The sequence below is a fragment of the Vespa crabro genome, chromosome 11 (genome assembly GCF_910589235.1).
Source record: "Vespa crabro chromosome 11, iyVesCrab1.2, whole genome shotgun sequence".
In the NCBI taxonomy this organism is placed as follows: domain Eukaryota; kingdom Metazoa; phylum Arthropoda; class Insecta; order Hymenoptera; family Vespidae; genus Vespa; species Vespa crabro.
In genome coordinates this window covers 6439757-6463021 of record NC_060965.1, presented here as the reverse complement: position 1 = coordinate 6463021, position 23265 = coordinate 6439757, and the positions used below count along the sequence as shown (strand labels likewise).

At 30.0% G+C, this 23265-nt stretch overlaps 3 protein-coding genes across 10 annotated transcripts in view; 1 reads left to right on the top strand and 2 right to left on the bottom strand.

Moving 5' to 3' along the window:
• The first annotated feature begins 101 nt into the window (after positions 1-101).
• On the top strand, positions 102-6619 carry LOC124428194 (rho GTPase-activating protein conundrum). Of its 2 annotated transcripts, none has more exons than XM_046972002.1 (10): positions 102-589; positions 1155-1403; positions 1511-1752; positions 1849-1976; positions 2051-2244; positions 2337-2499; positions 2600-2943; positions 3027-3193; positions 3349-3526; positions 3609-6619. In XM_046972002.1, the coding sequence occupies exons 2-10, from the start codon at positions 1265-1267 to the stop codon at positions 3983-3985; spliced, it is 1932 nt and encodes a 643-aa protein (XP_046827958.1). In that variant the 5' UTR covers positions 102-589; positions 1155-1264; the 3' UTR covers positions 3986-6619. The 2 variants fall into 2 exon arrangements, with proteins under 2 accessions (XP_046827958.1, XP_046827959.1); XM_046972003.1 differs by having other exon boundaries at positions 584-717.
• Positions 4631-10550, bottom strand: LOC124428152 (nuclear receptor subfamily 2 group E member 1-like). The gene is made up of 6 exons (XM_046971888.1): positions 9933-10550; positions 9373-9513; positions 8922-9017; positions 6886-7184; positions 6137-6458; positions 4631-5786 (listed from the first exon to the last, which is right to left on the bottom strand). Exons 1-6 carry the CDS (start codon positions 9934-9936, stop codon positions 5554-5556), a joined length of 1095 nt encoding a protein of 364 aa, XP_046827844.1. The 5' UTR covers positions 9937-10550; the 3' UTR covers positions 4631-5553.
• Positions 10551-10664: 114 nt separating this feature from the next.
• The window catches only part of LOC124428195 (GATA-binding factor A-like), a 79089-nt gene continuing 66488 nt past the window's right edge, over positions 10665-23265 (bottom strand). For 6 of the 7 annotated variants that reach the window (XM_046972008.1, XM_046972005.1, XM_046972006.1 and 3 more), the window contains exons 3-7: positions 17251-17468; positions 16189-16442; positions 13132-13304; positions 12440-12704; positions 10665-12321 (exon numbers count right to left, since the gene is read on the bottom strand). In XM_046972008.1, coding sequence (XP_046827964.1) covers positions 11960-12321; positions 12440-12704; positions 13132-13304; positions 16189-16442; positions 17251-17441 — 1245 coding nt within the window. In that variant the 5' untranslated portion in view covers positions 17442-17468 and the 3' untranslated portion in view covers positions 10665-11959. Of the gene's footprint in view, positions 12322-12439; positions 12705-13131; positions 13305-16188; positions 16443-17250; positions 17469-17711; positions 18855-23265 lie in introns of those variants that run through there. The other variant, XM_046972011.1, reaches the window with a different exon arrangement.

Sequence of the window (23265 nt, the reverse complement as noted above, 5' to 3'; positions counted from 1 at the left end):
TATGTTGAAATTTAAAGTGCATCCGTTAGCACATTAAGTGCAAATAGAAAACGCTAGATTTCGCATTATCGTTTCGTAGTGACCCTTTGATCTTTTGATCATTTTGAAGATTCATAAGAGATTAACAATTTTGAAAGATTTATAATCTTTCTTCGAGTAAGAAAAATATTTTTCAAATGGTTTCAAGTGATTAGAAAGATTTGAATTTTAATTCGTTTATTTGTCTGTTACATCTTGCGCATTATGTCGTTTCCACAACGTAAAACTGAATGTAATCTTCGCAGCAATGGGCGTAATTCGAAGACGCGTTTCGAATAAATTACAACTTCCAAGAAGTAGCTAGCCTCGAGAAATCGTTAGCGCTTACGTTGAAGTTTCACGGACACGCTCCTGCTAAAAGTTATTTTGTATCTCTAATACGTAGCTACTTTTCTTATGCAGAAGACCGAATGATGACTCTTTTCTATTTATCATTTGGCGCGTAAGCAGTAGTACTATCTGAGGCGGTCGATGTGAAATTTATTTTCGGAATACGATGACCATTCTTGCATCGTCGAAGCACCGACAGAGGGAAATCTTGTTTCGAATCGTACGTACTCTATGCACGAACATATTGTCATAAGAATAACAGTACGACGTCAAGGCTATGTTATGCCTCATCATTTTTTTGGTGAATGTTTAGGCGTCTCAAATAATAATCATTGCATAGATTACCATGTATGTACATTTATTCTCTTTGTTTTATAAATTGAATATGGAATAATTTGATCATTATTTATTATTTATCATATACAATTAAATATGCTTTAGAATTTCATCTGTATTAAGGAAAATGGCCTTGATTGTTGTATAATTCATCTGTGTTTACATTTAATATGAATAATCAATGGGCAAACGTGTCACGTCACTTAGTGTTTTTCTCATATCTTACAACTACGTTTTCTTATCATCATGTTTTGTGTTTCCAATTATAATTTCACAAACGATATAATTTTCGATTATATATTTAATTGTATTTTATTGTTTTATTTGATTGTATTTATTTTTTGTCAACGTCTTCTTTTCATTTGTAATTGGTCAAAGATTGGTTTAAGTGTGTGTGTGTGAATTTTGATAATATAAAATATAGATAATAAGATTCATCATTATTTCAGATATTGAAGATGAACAGTAGAAGAAACCTTTAAGTATATTTGCTTTTTCTTTTTTATTTATATTTATATTGAATATACAATACAATAAAAAGTGTGAGAGCAAATAAATCATGGATAAAGTACAAAGTGCTACTTATATTGGGGTAGATACCCATTTATTAGATTATTGGGAAGAATATCAGAAAATGATTGAAGAAACTAAGATGTTAGATGATTATCTTGATGAAGAATGTCCAAGAAATTATGATGGTTGGTTATATTTACAACTTTTAAATTGTTAGAATTAATATAGTAAATTGGTAATATAGTAAATTGTTCAATAAAGGCCTTGTTTTTAATGTGTTTAAAATTTTAAGAAGGTGAAGAGGAAGCTGAATGGTTACGTGCCGCAGGCTTAGGAGAATTAACTGAGCCATGGAAAGCAGGTAGAGAAGTTCAACCAGAAGAATTAGGAGCTGCTTTACGTCCTTTTTCAAGAGCACAAGCAGAAGCTGTAAAACGAAGAGTTAAATCTCTCAATCATACCGTTAAACAGCGTTTCAATCAAAGACAACGTGTAAGGAAACCAGACATCAGAGATGTGTTCAAAGATGTGGAGGTTTGCAAAGTTTTTTGTATTTTATATATTTTATGTATTTAAAAATTATAATTAATTATCAAATTTAAATCTTCATATAAGAATTGTTTTGAATAGATTTCCAGTACAGGCACAAGATCGAGAAGCGCTACACCTGATTCGTTAGATTCTATTCCAGGTGAAACACCAGAAAATGCTTCACCTCCTTCACAACCATCAATAACTGTAATTGATCATCAAACAAGGTTAATTATCATATTAATATATTGTCATGATAAATAGTAAATAATAAATGTAACATACTTTTGGTTTTTGTTAGTATCAATGTTCCCAGTTTTGTATCAATATTTCATCGTTCTTCAAATGAAGGAAAGGAGACGGTTAGAAGAACACCAAGTGCACCAACAACAGCTACAAATTCTGTGCCAGTTTTGACAAATGCTCCAGTTCCTGTTCAAGAAATCTTTAGGCGTACTGGTCATTCTTCTCGAGGAGATGTTGCTAATGATTCAGGTACATTAAATGATGGTTTAATGATTTTTCTTTTATGGTTTTGTTTGTTGCATGAAATGTTATCAATTCAATTTATATGCATGCATTTGCAGAAGGTATCCAGCTGACTGGCTATCACAGATTAGGAACAATACATCTTTCTAGACCACCTATTCAAAAACGTAGTGGTAGTGATCCTAGTGAAGTAGCAAATACAGCAAACTTAGATAATGAAAATATTGGAAAATTAACAGTTTCTAAAGACTCGACATTGCGGTAATTTTGTTTTAAATATAAAGCTTCAAATGTGCAAGTATATTGTTTTCCTCTTTTGCATGTATTATTTTATCTTTGCATTTATTTTTTTTTTCTTTAGAAGAGCTTCAGGAGGTCATGCAACTGTTTCTAGGAGTCATAGTAGTTTGTATGGTTTGTCAACGTCTAAAGAGGAGAATTTATTATCTCATCCATTAAATCGTACTTCGTCGCATGGTCATCTGAGTTTTGAACAAATGTGCAGGGCAAATGAAACAAAGTCACAAGTATGGGTAACAGAAAATCTTCCAACCAATGATGGTTTTTCTCAACAACGTATAGAATCACTATCCCAACGTGATTTAACACGATTACAGCCACTTTTGTGGCTTGAACTCACAGCAGTTTTTGATAAATATAATGTACCTCTTAAAAAACGTAAACCAAACAAACGTAGGAGAAAAGGTTTGAATTGTTATTGAAATTTTTCTTAATAAAATTATTTTATTTTACTTGTATTATATTTAAAATAACATTTATATTTATAGCTGGGAATTTATTTGGTGTATCGTTATCAACTTTATTACTCAGGGATAGCCAATTAACAAATGAAGAAAGTAACATTCCTTTAGTATTCCAAAAAGTTCTCAGCGAATTGTCTAAACGTGGAGTAAAAGAAGAAGGTATTCTTAGAGTTGGTGGTCATAAACAAAAGGTATGTATGTATGTATGTATGTATGTATGTATATATATATATATATATATATATATATATATATATATATATATGTATGTATGTATGGATTAATAAATGAAGCACAGTGTCTTGTTTTTATCTTATTAATGTACTGTTAATTTTTTTGTTTTCAGGTTGAATTGATATGTACAGAATTAGAAACAGATTTTTACAGCAAGCCAAAGGAAATTGATAATTTATTTAAACGCATACCATGTCATGATCTTTCAGCAATTCTTAAAAAATTATTACGTGACTTACCTCAACCGCTTCTTACAGTGGAACTTATGGATGCTTTTTACCAAAGTCATGGTAAATAATTTATTAATATATCGACGATCGATATTATGTTTATAATAAAATTTTAACAATGTTATACGTTTATTATTTTCAGAAGTAAAGAATCCTACCGATTTGTCATATTCTTTAAACTTATTGGTGCTACTTTTACCAATAGAGCATCGATGCACGTTAAAAATATTGTTAACCTTTTTTAAATTGATTATCGATAATCAGAATTCAAATAAAATGTCAATTCATAATGTAGCGATGATAGTAGCACCATCGCTATTTCCACCACGTTATGTGCATCCAAGTGATCGTTCTGATTTAAATGCTCAAGTTAATATGGCTGCCATATGTTGTCGGGTAACAGAAGCATTACTTATTAATGCCGACAAATTATGGTATGTACCAACTAATCTTATAAGTCAAATGCGCAGACAGTCCGAAGAAGAAAAATATCGCAAATACAAAAAGAAGTATTATTAATAACAATAATCAACAGATTAGTATCGTACTGTTCGATTGGTTGGAGGATATAGAAGTATAGTAATAATACCTTTGGTGCCTCTTAATTATGTTAACAAGATTTCTAGGTCAAATTTGTATTTTAGAGACTAAGTGAAATACGATTTGAAAGGATTGCTTTGAAATCCTTTGTGTCCATATGTAGTCAAAAGCGGATTTTTTGATATACCTCATATTTCCGATGATCATTCCTGCATTAGTCTGACGTATATAATATATTCTAAGTTCGTTTGAGATCAAGTGCAGTAACTCATTTAGTTAACATATTTAAACGTGCAATAGTTCAAGAGAAAAGAGAAGAAAGAATGTAGATTTTATTCTCATAGTTTGATAAAAATTTTCTTTTATAAATATTTGCCTTGTAGGAGTCTAGTATAGTAGTTTAAAAAAGTTTTTGTTCTTTTTTTTTACAATAAAGTAGATTTAACGCTATATATTGTATAAATGACCGTAATTATGTCCGTGATTAATTTATTTGTTAATATTAATCACAAAAGTTGGATCTCGCCCACTGAGTATTGTTTCATATTACTTAAGTGATTATGTGTTAAATTGTTGAGTAATAGGTAGAATCGGCGAACGCATTTTTTTCAATATTTACTATTATTATTATTATTATTATTATTATTATTATTATTATTATTATTATTATTATTTTTTATGTTTTGTATATCTAAAGTCAACAATAATTTTTACTTGTGAAGTAAGAATTACTCATTAGATGAATTAATTACGGTCGATGCAATTAGTTATTATTACGTGCTATAATTTTCTAACAATAAGTTCATTTCTTTTATAATTAATATTTATTATATACTTATTTTATTGTTGCAAGTGGATGTCTCGATCCGATGCAAAAATGACAAATGATTTCTTTATTATATATAATTTATTAATTTTTTTTATACTAATGGAAATCATTTTCAGAATTAATTGGATAAAAATCGGACAGTTGATTAGATTCTTTCCAATTTATTTCTTCTATTGATTTTTACTTATTATATACACACGCACACTCACACATACATACATATATATATTAATGCTAATTTAATATACAATACGCGATTGGATTATATTTAAATATTGATTTCATATTTCACTTTTGTGAAAGTCGTTTTTCTACGCCATATATAATTTTAGAAATTTGTATATAACATTTTGCACATTGTTATTTCGAATTAATAAAGTGCCAAAGAAAAGTACAAGCACATTTTATTAATATACATTTTTTTCCAGAGAAAAATCGTTAGAAAAATGAGATTGTTTTTTTTTTCTTAGTACAAAAAATGTTCATAAATTTTCTTTCATGAATATTTTATTTATTTATCATGATCTTAAACAAACATAATTATCGACATACACATACATGCATATGTATATATATATATATAAATATATATATATATATATAAATTTATCGAAGAATAAATAAATAAATTAGATTAATAACTAGAACAAAACATCGATCAAGTTTATTTTCTACGTTTGTATTAAATTAGGATTGATTTATCGAATCAATCTATTAATTATCGTATCGATGCTATTACTCTTTCGAGATCGATATTACCAATTATAGGAGCAAAAAGATCATTAGATAATTCTCCGGGACAGCATCCAGTAAGGATAGGTAATAGAAACATAATTTGCGTTAATCTATGACCACGATCACCTTGTTTTCGAAGATGGCCGATGAAAGTTTCCACAGCTGATTCTCTAGCTTTCATTATCAATCGAATGCCATCTGTAGTACGAGCGATTTCTACATTAAAAAAGAAAAAGACAATTATTATTTAAATAATGATTACTAATTCTTTATCAGTAACAAATTGTATTAGTAAAAATTTTTAATTACTTCTTTGCTAAAAATCGAAGTTGTTTTGATATTTTTAAATAGCGCAATGCCAAGTAGTTTTACATTCAATTTCTTTCATTGAATGATAAAATAATAAAAAATCATGCGATGATCTTGTAAAAAAAAAATTTAATTATATAAATAATTCAGAACGAAAAAATATATAATTTTAATCATTTTCACATAATTTTAATCAATTTCGTAATTGCGACAAAGAAAAAGAAACAAAATATAGAAAAAAACTCTTATACGTTTACCAGGTCGACATAAAGCGAAGGTCTCCAAAATGGACAATTCAGTGTCATCAAGACGTAAATTGGAGATCGTAGTACGTGCTGCTTGTAAAGAAACAAAAGCACTTTCGTTTCCTGTTGCATTTGTAATACCGAAATTCGTTAAATCGAAAGGCCAAGTAGCGGCACGTAAAACGAATACCGCTGACCATGCTTTCCGTAGAATCACATTTTGTTCTTCGATGTCGAGAATTGAAAAATCACGATGTCGTCGAGCCCCACGTATCGTAGCGAGAAATATTTGTGCCGAAATTTCATATCTAATGGCATCACCTGAGAAACATTTTTTTATTAAAATTTAAAAAATGTATCTTAATGAACATATTGAAACACTTTTATTCATATTTTCAGTAAATTTTTAGTAAATTAAACCATTTGTAATATTAATATGTATATATATATATATGTATATAATTTATAAATAATAAAAATATATATTTTATTATACGTTTTATAATAAATTTTTTAATACGTTTATTAATATGTCCATATTAACTGTATTAAATAGAATGTTTATTAATATATTTTTTTATTATTTATATTTTTTTGTAAATATATATATATATATATATATATATATATATATATATATATATATTTTATAAGGAAAAGAAAAATAATTTGAAAATAAAAATGTGAAAGAGATACTCCCCTTCCAGAAGCCATTATTGTTTCTATGTGAAATTTTAACGCAATATCATCTATCGATAATTTATTGCAACATCGTGAGAGTTCTTTTTTTCTATATAATTACCAGGTGCAATGAATCTTGGAGGTTGTACGTGTCGTAGGATCGCAGGAAGTAAAGCATCGTTGTCTGTTCGTGGCTCATAAAACGATTTTATGGATGTACTCATCGAATTTGTTTTAAATATTAAAGGAATTTCGAATGTATTTAGATATCTTTTACAAGAGTCGCTTGGATTGTTTCTTGATTTCCAAATAATGTCTGAATTATTCGACGATGAAATAGTTCGATTTCGTATACGTGGTCCTCTTTCTTCTTGAACAGCTATAAACAATTTGTTCATAGTTAAAATTTATATAAATTATCTTTATTCTTTTTTATTTTTTATTATTATTTTTTTTTTTTAACAAAATAGAAATCTTTTATAATCTTTTCAGAACTATATTTTTAATCAACAATTAAAACAATTTTATTTGTTCATAGTTAATATTCATATAGATTATTTTTATTTTCTTATTTTTTTTTGTTTTTTTTTTTTTAATAAAATCTTTTTAATCTTTTGATAAATATATTTTCAATCCTTTTTGCTCTTGAACGTCTTTAAACAATTTTATTTTTGTTCATAATTAAAATTTACAATTTCTTTCTATTTTTCAACAAGACACTAATCATTTGTAATCTTTTGATAACTATTCTCTATTTAGAGATGTAATCGTATATGCCGTGTATAAAGACATCTTTAAGCTGTCCGTCAAAAGGTAAATAAACTTCGTTCGTTCACGAGTTATGAACACGACAATGACACTTGATGTAATTTGATTGTTCATTGTGGTTTCTTCGAGCTGTCGTCGTTTTATTTACCGAAATATCACTTGGGAACGTTCGTTACGATCGATGGATTATTTTCTTGGAACTTTTAGCGTCGCATGTAGTTAAACTTTCTTGAGAATTTTTGTAATATTATTGAATTAATTTTATAAACTTATTTGGAATTTATTTTTATTATTAGTTTTATTACTTTCTTAGAACTTTGAACATTGCAGGGTCATACTTTTTCAATTTTCTTAATATTAATTATAGTAATTAAATTAATTTACTTGGAATTAATTTAGTTTTATTACTTTCTTAGTACTTTAAGCGTTGTAGAGTCAGATTTCTTTAAATTTTCTTAGTAATTAATTAATTAATCAATTTTATTTGACTTATTTCAAATTGATTTACTTTTGTTACAATTTTGAAATTTTAAACAACAAACGATCAAACTTTTGAATTTTTCAAATATATCTATTAATTAAATAATTTGATTTTAAATCATATGTCATTGTGAATTTATCGACAAAGTTTGGAAATTTTATATTAATATCCAATAAATATAAGAATTCTCAATTTTTTAAATAATTTATTTTACCGTTATTAATGTGTCTCGATGAATTCGTCATTTTCGGTATAATATTATTTTATGCGAGAAAAAATCGTATAGCTTTGTAAGTCGATTGTCGATTAAACGTACCGAGACTAACTCGACAGTAATCACGGAAGTGTCAGCACGTGTTAACCAGTTCTGACACGTGTCCTTGTTTGCATCTCGTTGTACTCGTTATCACCTGTCTCAAGCCTGAGAATTCTGATTTTTATTTAGAAATTACGTATATTGTGAATAGTTTAATTTCGAACTGATTCAATCACAATTTTTGTTGGGTAATGTTGAAGATAACAAAATGACATTAAACAATTTATGCCGTGTATACGACATAACATATTATTTAACTTTTATAAAAACAATTTATTTTGTTCTCTTTTTTTTTTTTTAATTTTGTAGATCGTGTTGTTCAAAAAAAATATAGTCAAATGAATCGTTAAAATGTTTATTTCAATTAATGACATACGAAACTATTAAATTTTAATAAAAATAATTTCTTTGATTCTACTATATATGAAATCTGTATATAGTTTGATGTAAAGGAACAAAAAAAAAGAAAGAAAAACAAATATTCATTATTCATAGGAATATTTATATATCGCAATTTATATTGTTTATAAAATAAAAATAATACCACTTACCTGCCGTGTTCATGCCGACGGAAAAGCATTTCTTCAATCGACAATGTGGACACCAATTTCTTCGCGTTTTATCAACGGCACAAGTTCCTGTACTTGCTGCGAACAAGTATTAACTTTATTGTTTATCATCCTCGCTACAGAATAAAATAATAATAGTGTTTTTATTAATTCTCGAAATGTTTTATTTATAACGATAAAGTATTCTGCTAATTATTATTTTGTAATACTTCGGGTAGACAAAACGCATAGTTACGTTTTCTTTTCTTTTTTTTTCCTTCTATGGAAACTTACAAACATTTTCAATTTATTTATCACGGATAGAAAATTATTATTATTATTATTATTATTATTGTTATTATTATTATTATTATTATTATAGCGTATAATATATTTCGATATTGAAGAACGACAACAATCAAACGAAGAAAAAAACAAGGAAAAAATAGCTGACCTATACAAGTGAAGAGTGTGCCACGACGTACGGATCTTTTGAAGAAACATGAACAACCATCGCAGCAATAAACGCCATAATGTTTCCCATAAGAACGATCACCGCAAACTTTGCAAGCGACAGGCGTGGGCAATGTTCTTCCTACGTTAAAAGAAACCGTTAAACAAACGATTTATTATTATATCCTTGGAGATAATAGAGACGAAAGAAATATAGGAATATCCTTGTATCATCATGCATCTTATCATGAACAAGTATATATACAGGTATTAAGATATAATCGATCGTTATTATACGTTTCTATCGAATGGAATTCTAATTGAAATTTCTAATTGAAATTTCTAATGAAATATTTTCTTTTTTCTCTTTTTCTTTTCTTGTTTTTTTCTGAAGAGAAAAAGATCGCGAAAAGAGAAAATTCATTCTTCGCAGAATGAAAAATTCTATCGACCTTGATTATTAAATCGTGAATATTATTATTATTTAGATATAAAATATCAAAATTGGTTTTTCGTTTCGACGAACAAAAAAAAATTATAATACTTATCAACAAAACTTACCCATCTTTTAGAACGTTGAGATCTAAATAGAAAAAACTTCACCAACCGCCCGTATTAAGTGAAATAATATAAGGATTGAAGATCAATTTGATGATGAAATGATTAGAATATCGAAGGACATGTCTAACCAGTTCGAGTGACCGAGGTGAACTCTGATCGGCCGACGTACAAGAACGACTAAGTTGTTCTATGGTTGATATAGAAGTAGGGGATGAAAAGGAAGCTAGAGGGTGGTCACGTGGAAAGGGGGATGTTTGCTCGACACGTCGTTCGAACGTCAGAACGCCGTGCGACAATATTTGATCTTGCTGCCGAATGACACGATCGTTCTGCCTTGAAATCTTTCTTTCTTTCTTTCTCTTTTTTTACCTTTTCTTTCTCTCTCTCTCTTTCTCTTTTCTTTTTCTTTTTGTTTATCATACCAACCAGGTGTAAAAAATCACTAGTGTGTCCTTCTTTCCTATGACGAGGGTAAAAATAACATTCGTCTTCTTGAATGACGCCAGAAGTATTCTCTCTTTATTGTTTCACTATCGCAGAAATGAAAATGAAAATAAAAATAAAAATAAAAATAAAAATAAAAATAAAATGAAATCAAATAAAATGAAAATAAAATAAAATAAAATAAAATAAAATAAAATAAAATAAAATTAAATTAAATTAAATTAAATGAAACTAGTAATTAAGAAAAAAAAGAAATGAAAAAAAAATTAGAAGAAAAACAGGAAACAATTTATACAGGAACTGTGCACAATTATAATTCAGACTCCATTACGCTTATAATTTTACAGCTTATAGGGAAAAGTGAGGCAACCTTTGGACTATGAGTCAATAAATTAGTTGGGATGACTTTTACGTCCGCTTCATTCTCTCTCTCTCTCTCTCTCTCTCTCTCTCTCTCTCTCTCTCTCTCTCTCTTCCTTTCTTTTTTTCTCTCTCTCTCTCTTTCATACACATACACATATACACACACACGCACGCACAATCATTCTTTCTTTTTATTGCTTACACGAACGAGAGATTATTGTTATAAATTGATAATGCACATTGTGAAGTCATCGAAAAAGGTTTCGTATATACTATATATATCCGTAATCGCGTATATAAAAAACGAAACCAATTTAAGGGTCGAATAAGTCTCGATTAATTCTAAAGCTGTGTTAAACATCCTTAGAGCGAATTATATTTACAATTAAGTACTCATCGTGCGAGTTATTCGTTATTTATATTATCCAAATATGATCTTGAATGGCAAGTATAGATCATAATAATTTGTTTAATTTGAACGAATTTTAAACACACACGATTAATTCATATCATTCATTACAGATAAATGAGCTATTTACAATTAAAGCATTTCTTTTTTTTTCCTTTTTTTTCTTTTTTTTTTTGCTTTTACTATCGTAAGGATGATCGCGTACAATGTGTGTCATAGAAATATCGAATAGCCGAATAAAATATAGATAGTCTCTGTGTGTGTATGTGTATATATATTTATGTATGTTTATGTATGTTATGTATATGTGTTTTTTTACGTAATGATAAGTCTAATGCTCATGTAGTTCCCTTATCAATTTCTGAAAAGCTATTGAAATGATTTTCATATGTAAAATTTCGAAACGATCGCCTTCAATCCATCGTTATCGATCGTTGACTAGAGATCCAAGGTCATTCTCGTTATGTTCTCGCATTAAACGTCTATCGAGAGTTATCCTTCGAATCTTCGTTTCCGTTGTCACGCGATATAGTCACGTAGTAAGTATGTACGTATTTATGTACATACATTAATTCTCCTTTTCATCGTATCCCTTTCATGTTTATTTATTTATTTTTGGATATTCTTCTTTCTTACATTCTCTTCGATCACGTTAAGCAAGCGGTTAGCTTGGATTGCACTTTAAACTGGTGATTATCGAATTCTTTTATCGATGATTCATCTTATTCTTCGCAATTGTCCAATTGTAAAATAGTTTTTTATTTTACGCAGAACTTTAGTTTTCTTTAATCTTTACGCTTAAGGATTTAAGTTACGATGATGCCAGAAGCTTAGCAGCAGCTGTGACATGATGTTGATGATGATAAGGCGCTTCCTGAGTTCCATAGTAACTCTGTTGTTGATGTTCACTCGTTGGTACGCTAAGTTGATGTGGATGCTGATAATAAGATGAGTACGGCTGACTTACAATCCCGTCGCAACTTCGAGGTTCCGTTTTCACGGCAGGTACACTTCCGGTTGCTAGCAGGGACGTGTGCCCAAGATATACAGGTCTTTCAGTCGGCGTCGAGGAACTCGACGATTTAGACACGTCGATTTGATGTTGCTGCTGTTGTTGCTGCTGTTGTTGCTGTTGCTGCTGCTGTTGTTGTTGTTGTTGATTACTTTTTGGATCTATTAAACATCAAGATCAATTTCATTAATGAAGATCGATAATATTTTTTTATTAGAAAAAAGAAAAAGAAATTATATATTATTTGAATAAAAATTTGTGAGAAATAATAAAACTTACCCATAGAAGGTGACGACGTGCTCGATGCTGTTGTCTCGTGTTCCGCCGTACTAGATCTGGCATTTGGTTCTGGTGTCTTTTTCGGTTTCCGTTTCCGCGTTTGAATTCCATCCTTTCGCATTGCCAATGGTCTGTTAACACCGTGTAATTTAAAATACAAGCCACATGCATTGCACACCGGTTCACCATCGTTGTTACGCCTCCACAATGTCGTTGTTCGTGTACCACAATTTGTGCAGCATAATCCTAGCCGTCTCGTAGCCGTCTGAAATTCAGATATCTGTCCCATTTGTAACGTATGTTGGTGTATCAGATTGTTCAACTTTTATACATTTATTGAAGTTTCAGAGGGAAGCGAATAAAAAATATTTTTTATTTAAACAAATATTTGATACGCAATATAGATATATTAAATGTTTTACTTTCTGTTTTACTTTTATAGAGTCCATATTGTAAAAAATAGAGAAAACTTTTTAATTTTTTAATCAGTCAAAAGATAATTAAGATAATTTTTATTAAGATAAATGTTATTAAGATAACCGTTATTATTACAATTCGTTGCTAGTTGTTGTTAATGACTATCTTTTTTTTACAGAAAGTGTATAGTTTTTAATCGATAATAATTAATGATTTGACTACTTTGAACGTAAGTGAAATTATCAGCCGGCACTTTCATTTGCCAATGAACTTACCAGGCGTTTTGACGGTTTGATGAGCGGTCGATTCATGCCGTTCATCTTGTGATAAAGCCCGCATGCGTTGCAAAGATAATGACCAGTGCCGTCCCTTCGCCACAACGGTGTGGAAATTGCCCCACAATTGACGCACTCTCGACCCTCGCCAAATTGAAAGTCCATCGCCGTGTCTAGAATAAATAATGTCGTTGGTTATATCAAATGTTCTACAGCGATTTAATCTTTACATCATTGTTAATAAATATTTTTCTTTTTAATTTTTAATAGTTATCACTTAATTAAATTTTCAAAACTACAAAATGTCCCTTCAAAATTAATAAACGTAAATCTTAAAGAGTTTCAAATGAAATCTATTAAAATTTATAATGTTTATTATGTTACTTTTATCATTCTGATTATCGATTTATACGATTAGCAGCTAAAGTTTGAACTAACATTTCAAGAATCCTTTTACCATACACAAAATTCGATCAATTCCAAGGAGAAGAAGTCTGGATAGTGTTTAAGCCTAGAAGGGGAGTCTTTGTACTTCGGTGAAAAGCCAGGATAAGACTATTCGCGTTTATCGCGGTTTCGAGTTACGACCTGGTGCGATACGCTGCCGTGCTCTAAACATAGACAAGTCAGAGAGAGAGAGAGAGAGAGAGAGAGAGAGAGAGAGAGAGAGAGAGAGAAAGAAAGAGAGAAAAAGAGAGAGAGAGAGAGAGAGAGAGAGAGTGCTGCTGCTTCGAAAGATTTACGGTCGATTCGTGCACTCTACTGAGAGCAGAATGGAACCAGCTAGCTCGCTAGCTAACTAGCAAAGGAAAGAGAACTAAAAAGCAAGAGAGAGAGAGAGAAAGAGAAAGAGAGAGAAGCTTCTGCCGATGGTCTTTTACTCGAAGATGCCGCGGTCTCTGGCGTAGAGAAAAGCCTCAGCAACGTGAAACACTTGACCGCGGCGTTCGAGGCCAAGTTGGTTCAAAGAGACCGCTATCATTTATCCGTCGCACATGGCCTACCGAGTGCTGTGGTAAACCGACGTCAACCTCGTCCATACGGGGAGAAAGAAGACAGTCTTTCTTTTACGCTGCTTTTCCCTTAACACGAATCTCTATGAATCTTTTCCTTTCTCAATGCATTTTGTAACTCTAAATCCCCCTTTCTAGGGTTCAAACTCGGGGAATAGTTCAAACTCGAGATCTCAACGTTCTACTCTTTGCTAGATATTTTTGTTTAAAGAAGTTGCATTTTAGAGTTCTAAACACTTTCTCAATCATTCAAGCTGAAGATCTTAATATTTTATTCTTTGCTAGGGACTTTTGTTCATAAAAATTACATTCTAGAGTTCTAAAACCTTTCTGAATTATTTTAAATTGAGACTTCAACATTCTACTCTTTATTAGAGACTTTTAATCATGAAATTACACTCTAGAGTTCGAAATCTTTTCTTAAAGTATGGTTCAAATTTGAGTTTTCAACATTTTAAGCTTCGTTAGTGACTTTTGTTCATGGAAATTGTATATTTTATAGGTTTCCTTTATTTTCTAAACCCTTTCTGAAAGATCTTTCAAATACGAGACTTTAATATTCTGTTTTTTACTAGAGACTTTTGTTCATAGGAGTTGCATTTTAAAGTTCTATATCCTTTTAGAGAAATCGTTCAAGTTTGAAAACTCAAAATTTTATTCTTTGTTAGAGACTTTGTTCATGAAAATTAATTTTCTGATAATTTTTACAAATAAATATGATAAATTACAAAAAATGGTTGAACATAAAATAAGAAAAATAGTTGAATCGTAATGAATTAATTCATAAATAAGAAGTTTATTATAAACAAAATAGGACTTACTTATGAATTATAACAATGATTAAATTAGAAATTTCGTTCTTAAATTATAATCATTTGAAATAACTGTGTTGACTTTATTGTAATTAATTATTTATTTGTAACGGTTATTTATAAATTAATCTAATAATTAGAATTTAACGTTAAGGTTAAACTTGTTAACGTAATAGGAGTTATCGTTAAGTATCAATAAAGAGTGTGTCAGAAATATTCTTTATAGAAAATTAAATATTCTTAAAAGAATAATAGAAGAATAAGAGAAAGAAACATTAGTAATAAAAAGATAAATAAAAAAGAAAAAAGAAAATAAAAGATAAAAAAAAGAAACAAAAAACGAGTTTGACTCCATTGATTAGATGTTAAGTTATCAAGATCGTTCATTGGCAGATGGTTACTCGTTTTGAAATTTCACAGGTAACTTTTCTTTCGCGTTACTGGCGATATCTTCCAAAACTTTTCGAGATAAACTAATCACCAAGTACGTACGGCCGCATCGTATATCTTATCAGCGGATATACGGGTAGTCCGTGTAAAAGTTTCGTTCATTTATCGCGTATTGCCATGTGAGTTGTGTCGTGGAAACGATATGCAACTTTAACTCTTCGCGAGCCGTCGGTTGTTTCGAGTTCGGTACGGAAGTTGTGCGACGGGAAACACATCGATTTCTTTCCATTACGTTTTAACTCGCTAAGAAATAACTGAAACTTTAAACCTGTACGTTAGGTTATGTCCTAGTCTAAGAGAAGGCAAATGATCGTTGGTGCAATGCTTTTATGGTATTGAGATAAGTAAAGTAACGTGTAAGATTAGAGAAATAGCATATAAGGATTGAAAAGAGAAAATTTTCACAATCTCTTTAAAGATTATGATGATGATGATGATGATGATGATGATGATGATCCTTTCCATGATTATTTATATACCAATAAATGATATATATATATATATATATATATATATATGTTAATAAATTGATATATATTATTATGTATGTATAGCGATCGTTAAAGTTATAAAGTGTTAAAAATGTCTGTGGAAATATTTATTTGCTTTATATTATCTTAGAAAATATTTGAAATAAAATAAATCAATACGCAATAAATAATATTGATAGATGTGGAAGGAAAAATATTAAATAAATAAACGAATAAATAAATAAATAAAAAAGAAACGAGAAAACGTGCAATGAATATTGTAATTAAATAAAAATAATGAGAGAAACGTACCGTATGGCGAAGCACGTTGAAATCCAGCGCCATCATAAGCACGCCATGAGGACATCATCGCGACATTCTGAGCATAAAAGGGTGCAGCCGCTGCGAGGGTAGAATGGGGATGTGCCGTATGAGGATGGCCAGCATGAGGATGAGCATGACCCGTGTGTGGACCCATCGTTGCACTGGAAGCACTTGTGTGACCAGCCAATGCATGGTGAGCAGCGTACGTTTCGACGCCATGTTGCCAAGACGCCGTTTTCTCCCTTCAAAAATCATATTTGTCTTTAAGATTAGTAAATAGCTTTAAATCTCTTTTCTTTCTTTTCTTTTTCTTTTTTCTTTTTATATTATTTTTGATACTTTTTAGTTAGTTGATATGTATATATATATATATATATATATATATATATATATATATATATATATATATATATATACAATATAATATATATACAATATATATATATTTGATATATATATATATATTGTACAATATATATTTGTATAATATATTGTACAAATATATTATACAAATAAATATATATATATTTGAAAATCGTCATTTATTATTTATTTAAATATTTAACAATTTAATGGACCTAATATTACTTGCATTATATATTAATATAATTATTAATTACAATTATATACTAATAGTTATATACAAAAAGTATATGCACAATTATTATTCTATAATAATTGTATATTAATAATAACATGATACTTTATAAATCAAGTTTCTTTTACGTCGACCCAAATATTATAGTATATTGTATACTATAATATTTATAAATATTATAGTATATTGTAAAAGTCATAGTATTACTTAAATAATTATACTATACTATGTATAACTAATATATAGTTAAAAAGTGTTTAAAAAAAGAAAAAAGAAGGAACATATAACATATGCAGATATATAAAAGTGTATAATTTCAAAATTATATGGCGTCACTGATTATGGATTAATTGTTTAGATCAATCGTTCTCTTGTCTTTTTTTTTTATAAGTCACCGTGGGATTCATGATCAAGATTTATAAAAAAGAAAAATGTTTAAAAATCCAACTTACCACGCAGGTGAAGCAGAACCGGCAAAGGAATGATATTGGGCTGCCGTGGCTGCAGAAGGGATTGCTGGTCTGGACGAAGGTACGTAAACGGGGGCTTGCAGTTGTTGTCCGTGTTGCTGTTGTTGTTGCTGAGATTGTTGCTGATAGTCGGAGCCTGCGCCGTACCCGCCACTTCCGCCCCCGTGGAACATCCTTCCCGAGAGCTACGACCACGGCATCTGTCAGAATAAAACATTTTTATTTTTTTTCTGACTTTTTTATTTTATTTTTATCGCAGATAAAATATAGGATGAGTTACGAAAAACAAAATAAATAAATACAAAACGTGGTTTTTACCATTAATTATATAATTTTGCATTAACCAATAAATAACATGAATTTGTAATGAATATGAATGAAAAACAAAATAGGACGAAGTATGGATATAGATACATAACAATAGATAGATATATGATACCTACATATATATGAAGTGGAATAATTTTTCTTTGAGTTGAATCTTGATTTTCAATAGAATTACAAAAATAAAATCTATTGATTGATTTCAAGATATGAACAGAGTTATAATTCGTACGTAATATTTATGAAAATATATAAGTATAATAACGATCGAGTTAATAATTTTTCTTCGTAAATTGAATCGCAAATTTGAAAAAGTTTGGAGCAAATTTTTCGTAGATAATTATTCATTTGGAATACTGGAGGTTTGTATATTACTGGACAAGCCAAGTTCACGTTGCTCACGTTAACATTTATCACAGTCGAAGAAACGTAAACAACATTAGTAATTTTTTTTTTCATTTTTTTTTCTTTTTCTTCTCCTCTTTTTTATTTTTCTTATTTTTTTCCTTTCACAGTCGCTAAGCGATTTCCATTATGCGACTCGATAAACGTCGCCCGGTACTGCGGGCACAGGGCAAGAGTATGGAAGTACTAATAGTACAACCTATACTAGATAATGCTAATGGTCTCTTTACAGCTCCGATAAGCGGTCGCGTATGCGCGCCGTCGTGTCCGAGTACAAACGTAGGATGAGAAATGGCGTGGGTTGTTCATGGGACCAAGGATGTCTCGTAAAAAAACAAAAAAAAAGAAAGATAAAAAGAAAAAGAAAACAAAACAAAAAGAACATTGTAGGGCTTGTATACTTTTTGCAATTGTGAAGGGTTTATTTCGATTCTTTTGTGATTGCAATTTTAACAAAATTTTCATTTCTTTGCAAAAACCGATTTGTATTATTCAGAAATGATCGAGAAGAGAAAAATATGGCATGTGTTTGTTACTTATTTTTTGCGAAAGTATCTTTTTGATTTGTTTACTATCGCAATTTTGAAAGAAAGTTTGCAGTTACTATAACTTTTTTTTTTTCAATGATCGAATTATATCACTCAGAAATGCTCGAGATAAAATAATATCGTAGGTGTTTATACTTCACGTACTCGTAAAGTCTTTTCGATTTGTTTACGATTGCAATTTTAAAAGAGAGTTTCCTGTTATTATTTTTTTTTCAATGTTGAACTGTATAATTCAGAAATATTCAAGAAAAGGAGTTGTAAGTACTTGTCGCAATATAATGCAGACAATCGTAAAGCCTCCTTGATTTTTGTACGATTGCAATTTTAAGAAAATCTCATTTATTTTTAAAGTTGAGCTGTGTAATTCGAAAACGCTCAAGAAAAAGACATTACAGGATTTGTAAGTAATTACTTCATGCAATCGTAAAATCTCTTTCCATTTGTTTACGACTGTAATTTTAAAAGAAAGTCTGCTGTTATAATATTTTTTCGATGTTAAATTGTATCATCCAGAAATAGTTGAAAAAAAAAACTACTATCGCAAGTATTTGTAAGCAATATTTTGTTGCAATTGTGAGAACTCTTCAATTCATTTGTGATTGCGAATTTTCAAAGAAAGTACGTAGCCACGATATTTTTTTCAACGTTGAATCTGAGGTATATAATTCGTACAAACAATTGTTTCTTTTTTGTTTTAATTTTTTTTACTTTGTTTTGTTTATACCAAATACGTATATATCTATATTTTCAATTAGAGAATCGATCATAAATCATGATTTGATAAAAAGAGAAATAATGAAATTTATCAAGATAATCGAAATAAATCTGATTTGATATCTTTGAGGATATTATTGGAACTGGTCCAATAAGAAAAAGTTTAAACTTCTTATCGTACAAATGGCAAATCGTTTTTGACGTAAAGAAATTCTATGAAAATCGTAATGCCGCCTACGGTATTCATTGTTTGAATACGGATTTCGCAGAAGAAGAAGTAGAAGTAAAAGAGAAAAAAGTAGAAGAGGAAGAAGAAGAAGAAGAATAAAAAAAGCCGAGTGCCGCCATAGTCGGCACGTTCCACTAGTCGGCCCTCTGCGACCGCTGGGATCCAAGGATGGAACCGGCCTCCAAAGAGCCGAGGGTTGGTTATTTATGGTCGTGTCGGACGTATGGCTCGCGTGCGCGAGAAGGAGAAAGAAAAAGAGAGAGAGAGAGAGAGAGAGAGAGAGAGAGAGAGAGAGAGAGAGAGAGAGAGAGAGAGAGTAGAAGTAAAGAAAATGAAACGATGAGGAAAAAGAGAGAAGAATAGAGAGATAGAGGGAGGGTAGGGCGGCCATGGGAAGGAGGGAAGAGAGTAGGGAGAAAGAGGATAAAGACGACTTGAGTGGATGAGAGAGGAGAGAAAAGAGAAAAGGTGGAAATAAATAAATAAAGAAAGAAAGGGAGAGAAATCGAAAGAGGAACGATGTTGAAGAGGGAGGAAGAGAGAGAGGGGGAGAGAGAGAGAGAGAAACGAAGAGAGGGAGAGAGGGAAGAAGGACAGAGGGCGCAGACGCGTCTCCACCTTCTTCTGAGTTCTCCTGAAGAGCCGTAGAATCGGATAGCGGCCATTGCGGCCACGAATAAGGCTCGTGTAGGCGGGACCAAAGTTCTTGTACGTGTGCAACTCTCTACGTGTGCGTATTGTACGCTTTTTTACGTCTTTTTTTCTCTTCTTTTTTCTCTCTTTCTTTCATTATATTATTACGTTAAATAGTTTTATCATTATATTATTTATATCGAATAAATATATATTAATTTTTTTTAGGTTATAACCGTTACAATCGAATATTTAACTAGTGTGTTAATTCAGTGCTTGTAAATAAATTTAATTACTTTCTTTTTTATTTCTTTTTTATTTCTCTCTCTCTCTCTCTCTCTCTCTTTCTCTCTCTCTCTTTCTCTCTCTCTCTCATTCTCTTTCTCTGTCTGTCAATCTCTGCCATTTTGTTTTATATAATTTGTTTTTATAAAGAATGAGTCACGATATGTAAGTACTTATTTACTTACTTAGTTCATTTGAAGTAAGGCAAGTTAATAAAATCAAACACTTAGTTTTGTGTGTAAGCTTACAAATATAATATGTTGTCTTTTGAAAATCTAATAGTTAATAATAAGATTAATAGATCTTTTCGAATTATCTTTGAAAGTTAGAGAAATAATAACTTGTTAAGAGATGGATATTTACTACGTATTGATGTGACTCACTATGTATGAGTTTACTTACGCATATGTAAGTACTTACGTATATATGTGTAGTTACATAGGTAGATACATAGATGTATAGTAATCGATAGAAAGGGAGATTCAGAGTACCTCTCTAAAATTCAAGATATCATTCCTCCGACGACGTTATAGCGTTCTATCCTATCTATGTATCTATCTATGTATCTATCTATCTATGCATGTATTTATGTATGTAAATACCTACTACTTACGTAATAGATTTGCGTTTGTAATATCATTTGCTTATAACAGAGAGAACATTTTCAATGTTCAAGGCGTGAGCGTGAGTGTAAGCGCGAGCACGCGCACGAGTTCTCGTGAGGGTGGATAACTACGAAGCCGAAGTATGGGACGACGTTTGTTAAGCAACGTTGACTGCGATAAGATTAGATATGCTGAACTTATGCTTCGTGGTTCTTTCCTTGATTTTTTCTTTCTCCTTTTATTTTCTTCCATTTTTTTTATTTTTTATTGTTTATTTTTTATAGCTTATTTTTTATAGTTTTTTCTTTTTTTTAACTTTCTTTCCCTTCCTTTCTTTTCTTTTACACCTAGGTATCATTTAATCGTTCTGTCGCATAATATTGCGACCGTTATGTAATGTATATATATATAGGTATTTAAAGAGAGTGAGAGGAACATGAGGGGTAAATGTAATAAACTTTTTATTTTATTCTGTTTTAGAATAGAAGAAAATCGTTCCTATACTAATTTAATAAAGTTCAAGTTTTTTGATATCGGAAGAAACAAATCATTGTTATTTTGTCACTAATCGACTCTTTTTATTCTAAAATACTTATTTTTTCTCAGCATTTTCAAATATATTATTATGCAGACAATTAATATAAATATAAATAGCTAATTGATTTTCTGTACTTTAATATCTACTGTATATTTCTTTAAATATTTTTAGATATTATAACGCAAATGAGTAATATATAAATATATATCCTTCATTTGTAAAAAAGGCACAGTTCAAAAAATGATAATATGTGTAAATAAATATTTGTAAGAGAATTATAAATTGTTTCGTTTTCGTTTAGTAAAAATGTAAAAAATTTATCATTTTTGCCAAAGGCAATAAATATTTTTTTCTTTTGTCAGAGAAAACGACCATCGCTATTCGATTGTTTCTATTTTAAAATTTCTGTTTTTTTAGTATTTCCAATCGTATTATAATATAGACGACCAATACAAATATAAATATTCGATTTTCTGTAATACATATATTCATTTCTTTCCTTTGTCAAATAAAATGGTTATTGCTATTCGACTGTTCCTATTTTAAAATGTCTGGTTTTTTTTTAACATTTTCAGATATTATAATGCATACAAGTAATAAACAAACATAAATCCATGAATTGTAGAAAAAACATAATAAAAAAATTACAATATATTTAGTAATAACGAATAAATGTTGAAATGAAAATTGTAAAACTTTTCTGTTAGGTTTAATTAAAAAAAAAAAAAAATTAAAAAATAAAATAGTCTTTTGTTAAAGACGAGAACAATTTTTTTCTTCTTGTAAAAGAAAATGAGATGCGTTCACATAAAATGTTTTTCGTTCGGAACAACGGCCATTTTACATTCGACCTAACATCGACTTTTTCTACTTATTTATTTACTTACGATAGCATTGTGCGTGAATGAACGTAAAATCGCGGAGACATACTTTTAGAGAGATATAAATGCGTAGGTAAAAATATATACGATACGGTTGAACGAATAGGATATAGGATATATATTATCTGTCATATTATCTGTGTAATTTCTAGATCGAGTGAATGAATATTTTAATGAATTTAATAAAATCGTTAAGTCCGATGAATTCTTTATGATTAAATAAAAGTAAGTACTTATAATTAATCACCGGTATTTTCATCCTATCCGACATCTTTAATTTTGATGTTGAAGACACTTCTCTAACAGATGTCTCCTCGATCGACTTGTTCAATTTACTTTTTATATTTATACGCAAGAGGTCGCGATATGAGAGTTCTCTACCGCTTTTTCTCTCTCTCTCACTCTCTCTCTCTCTCTCTCTCTCACTCTCTCTCTCTCTCTCTCTCTCACTCTCTCTCTCTCTCTCTCTCTCTCTCTTCGTATAAACATACATACGTTATTGCATTATAATGATTAATGCAATTGGCCAATAAAAAGTCTCGTTTCGTTGCACGCGATATATCGGTGCGACCTACACGATAATTTAATTGCTGTCATAAATTAAATATTGGCAGGCGACGCGATCGTGTTTCTTTCGGATGGCGGATCGAGCCAGGGCAAGCAAGTGAGCAAGTAAAAGGAGAAGAGAGAGAGAGAGAAAAAAAGAGAGAGAGAGAGAAAGAGAACGAGAGCAAAAGAGAGAGAAAGAGATAGAGATAGAGAACATACGTGCGCGAATTCCAATACACGTAACTACGGCAGTGCGTATAATGGCACAAAAGAGATTAGATAATAA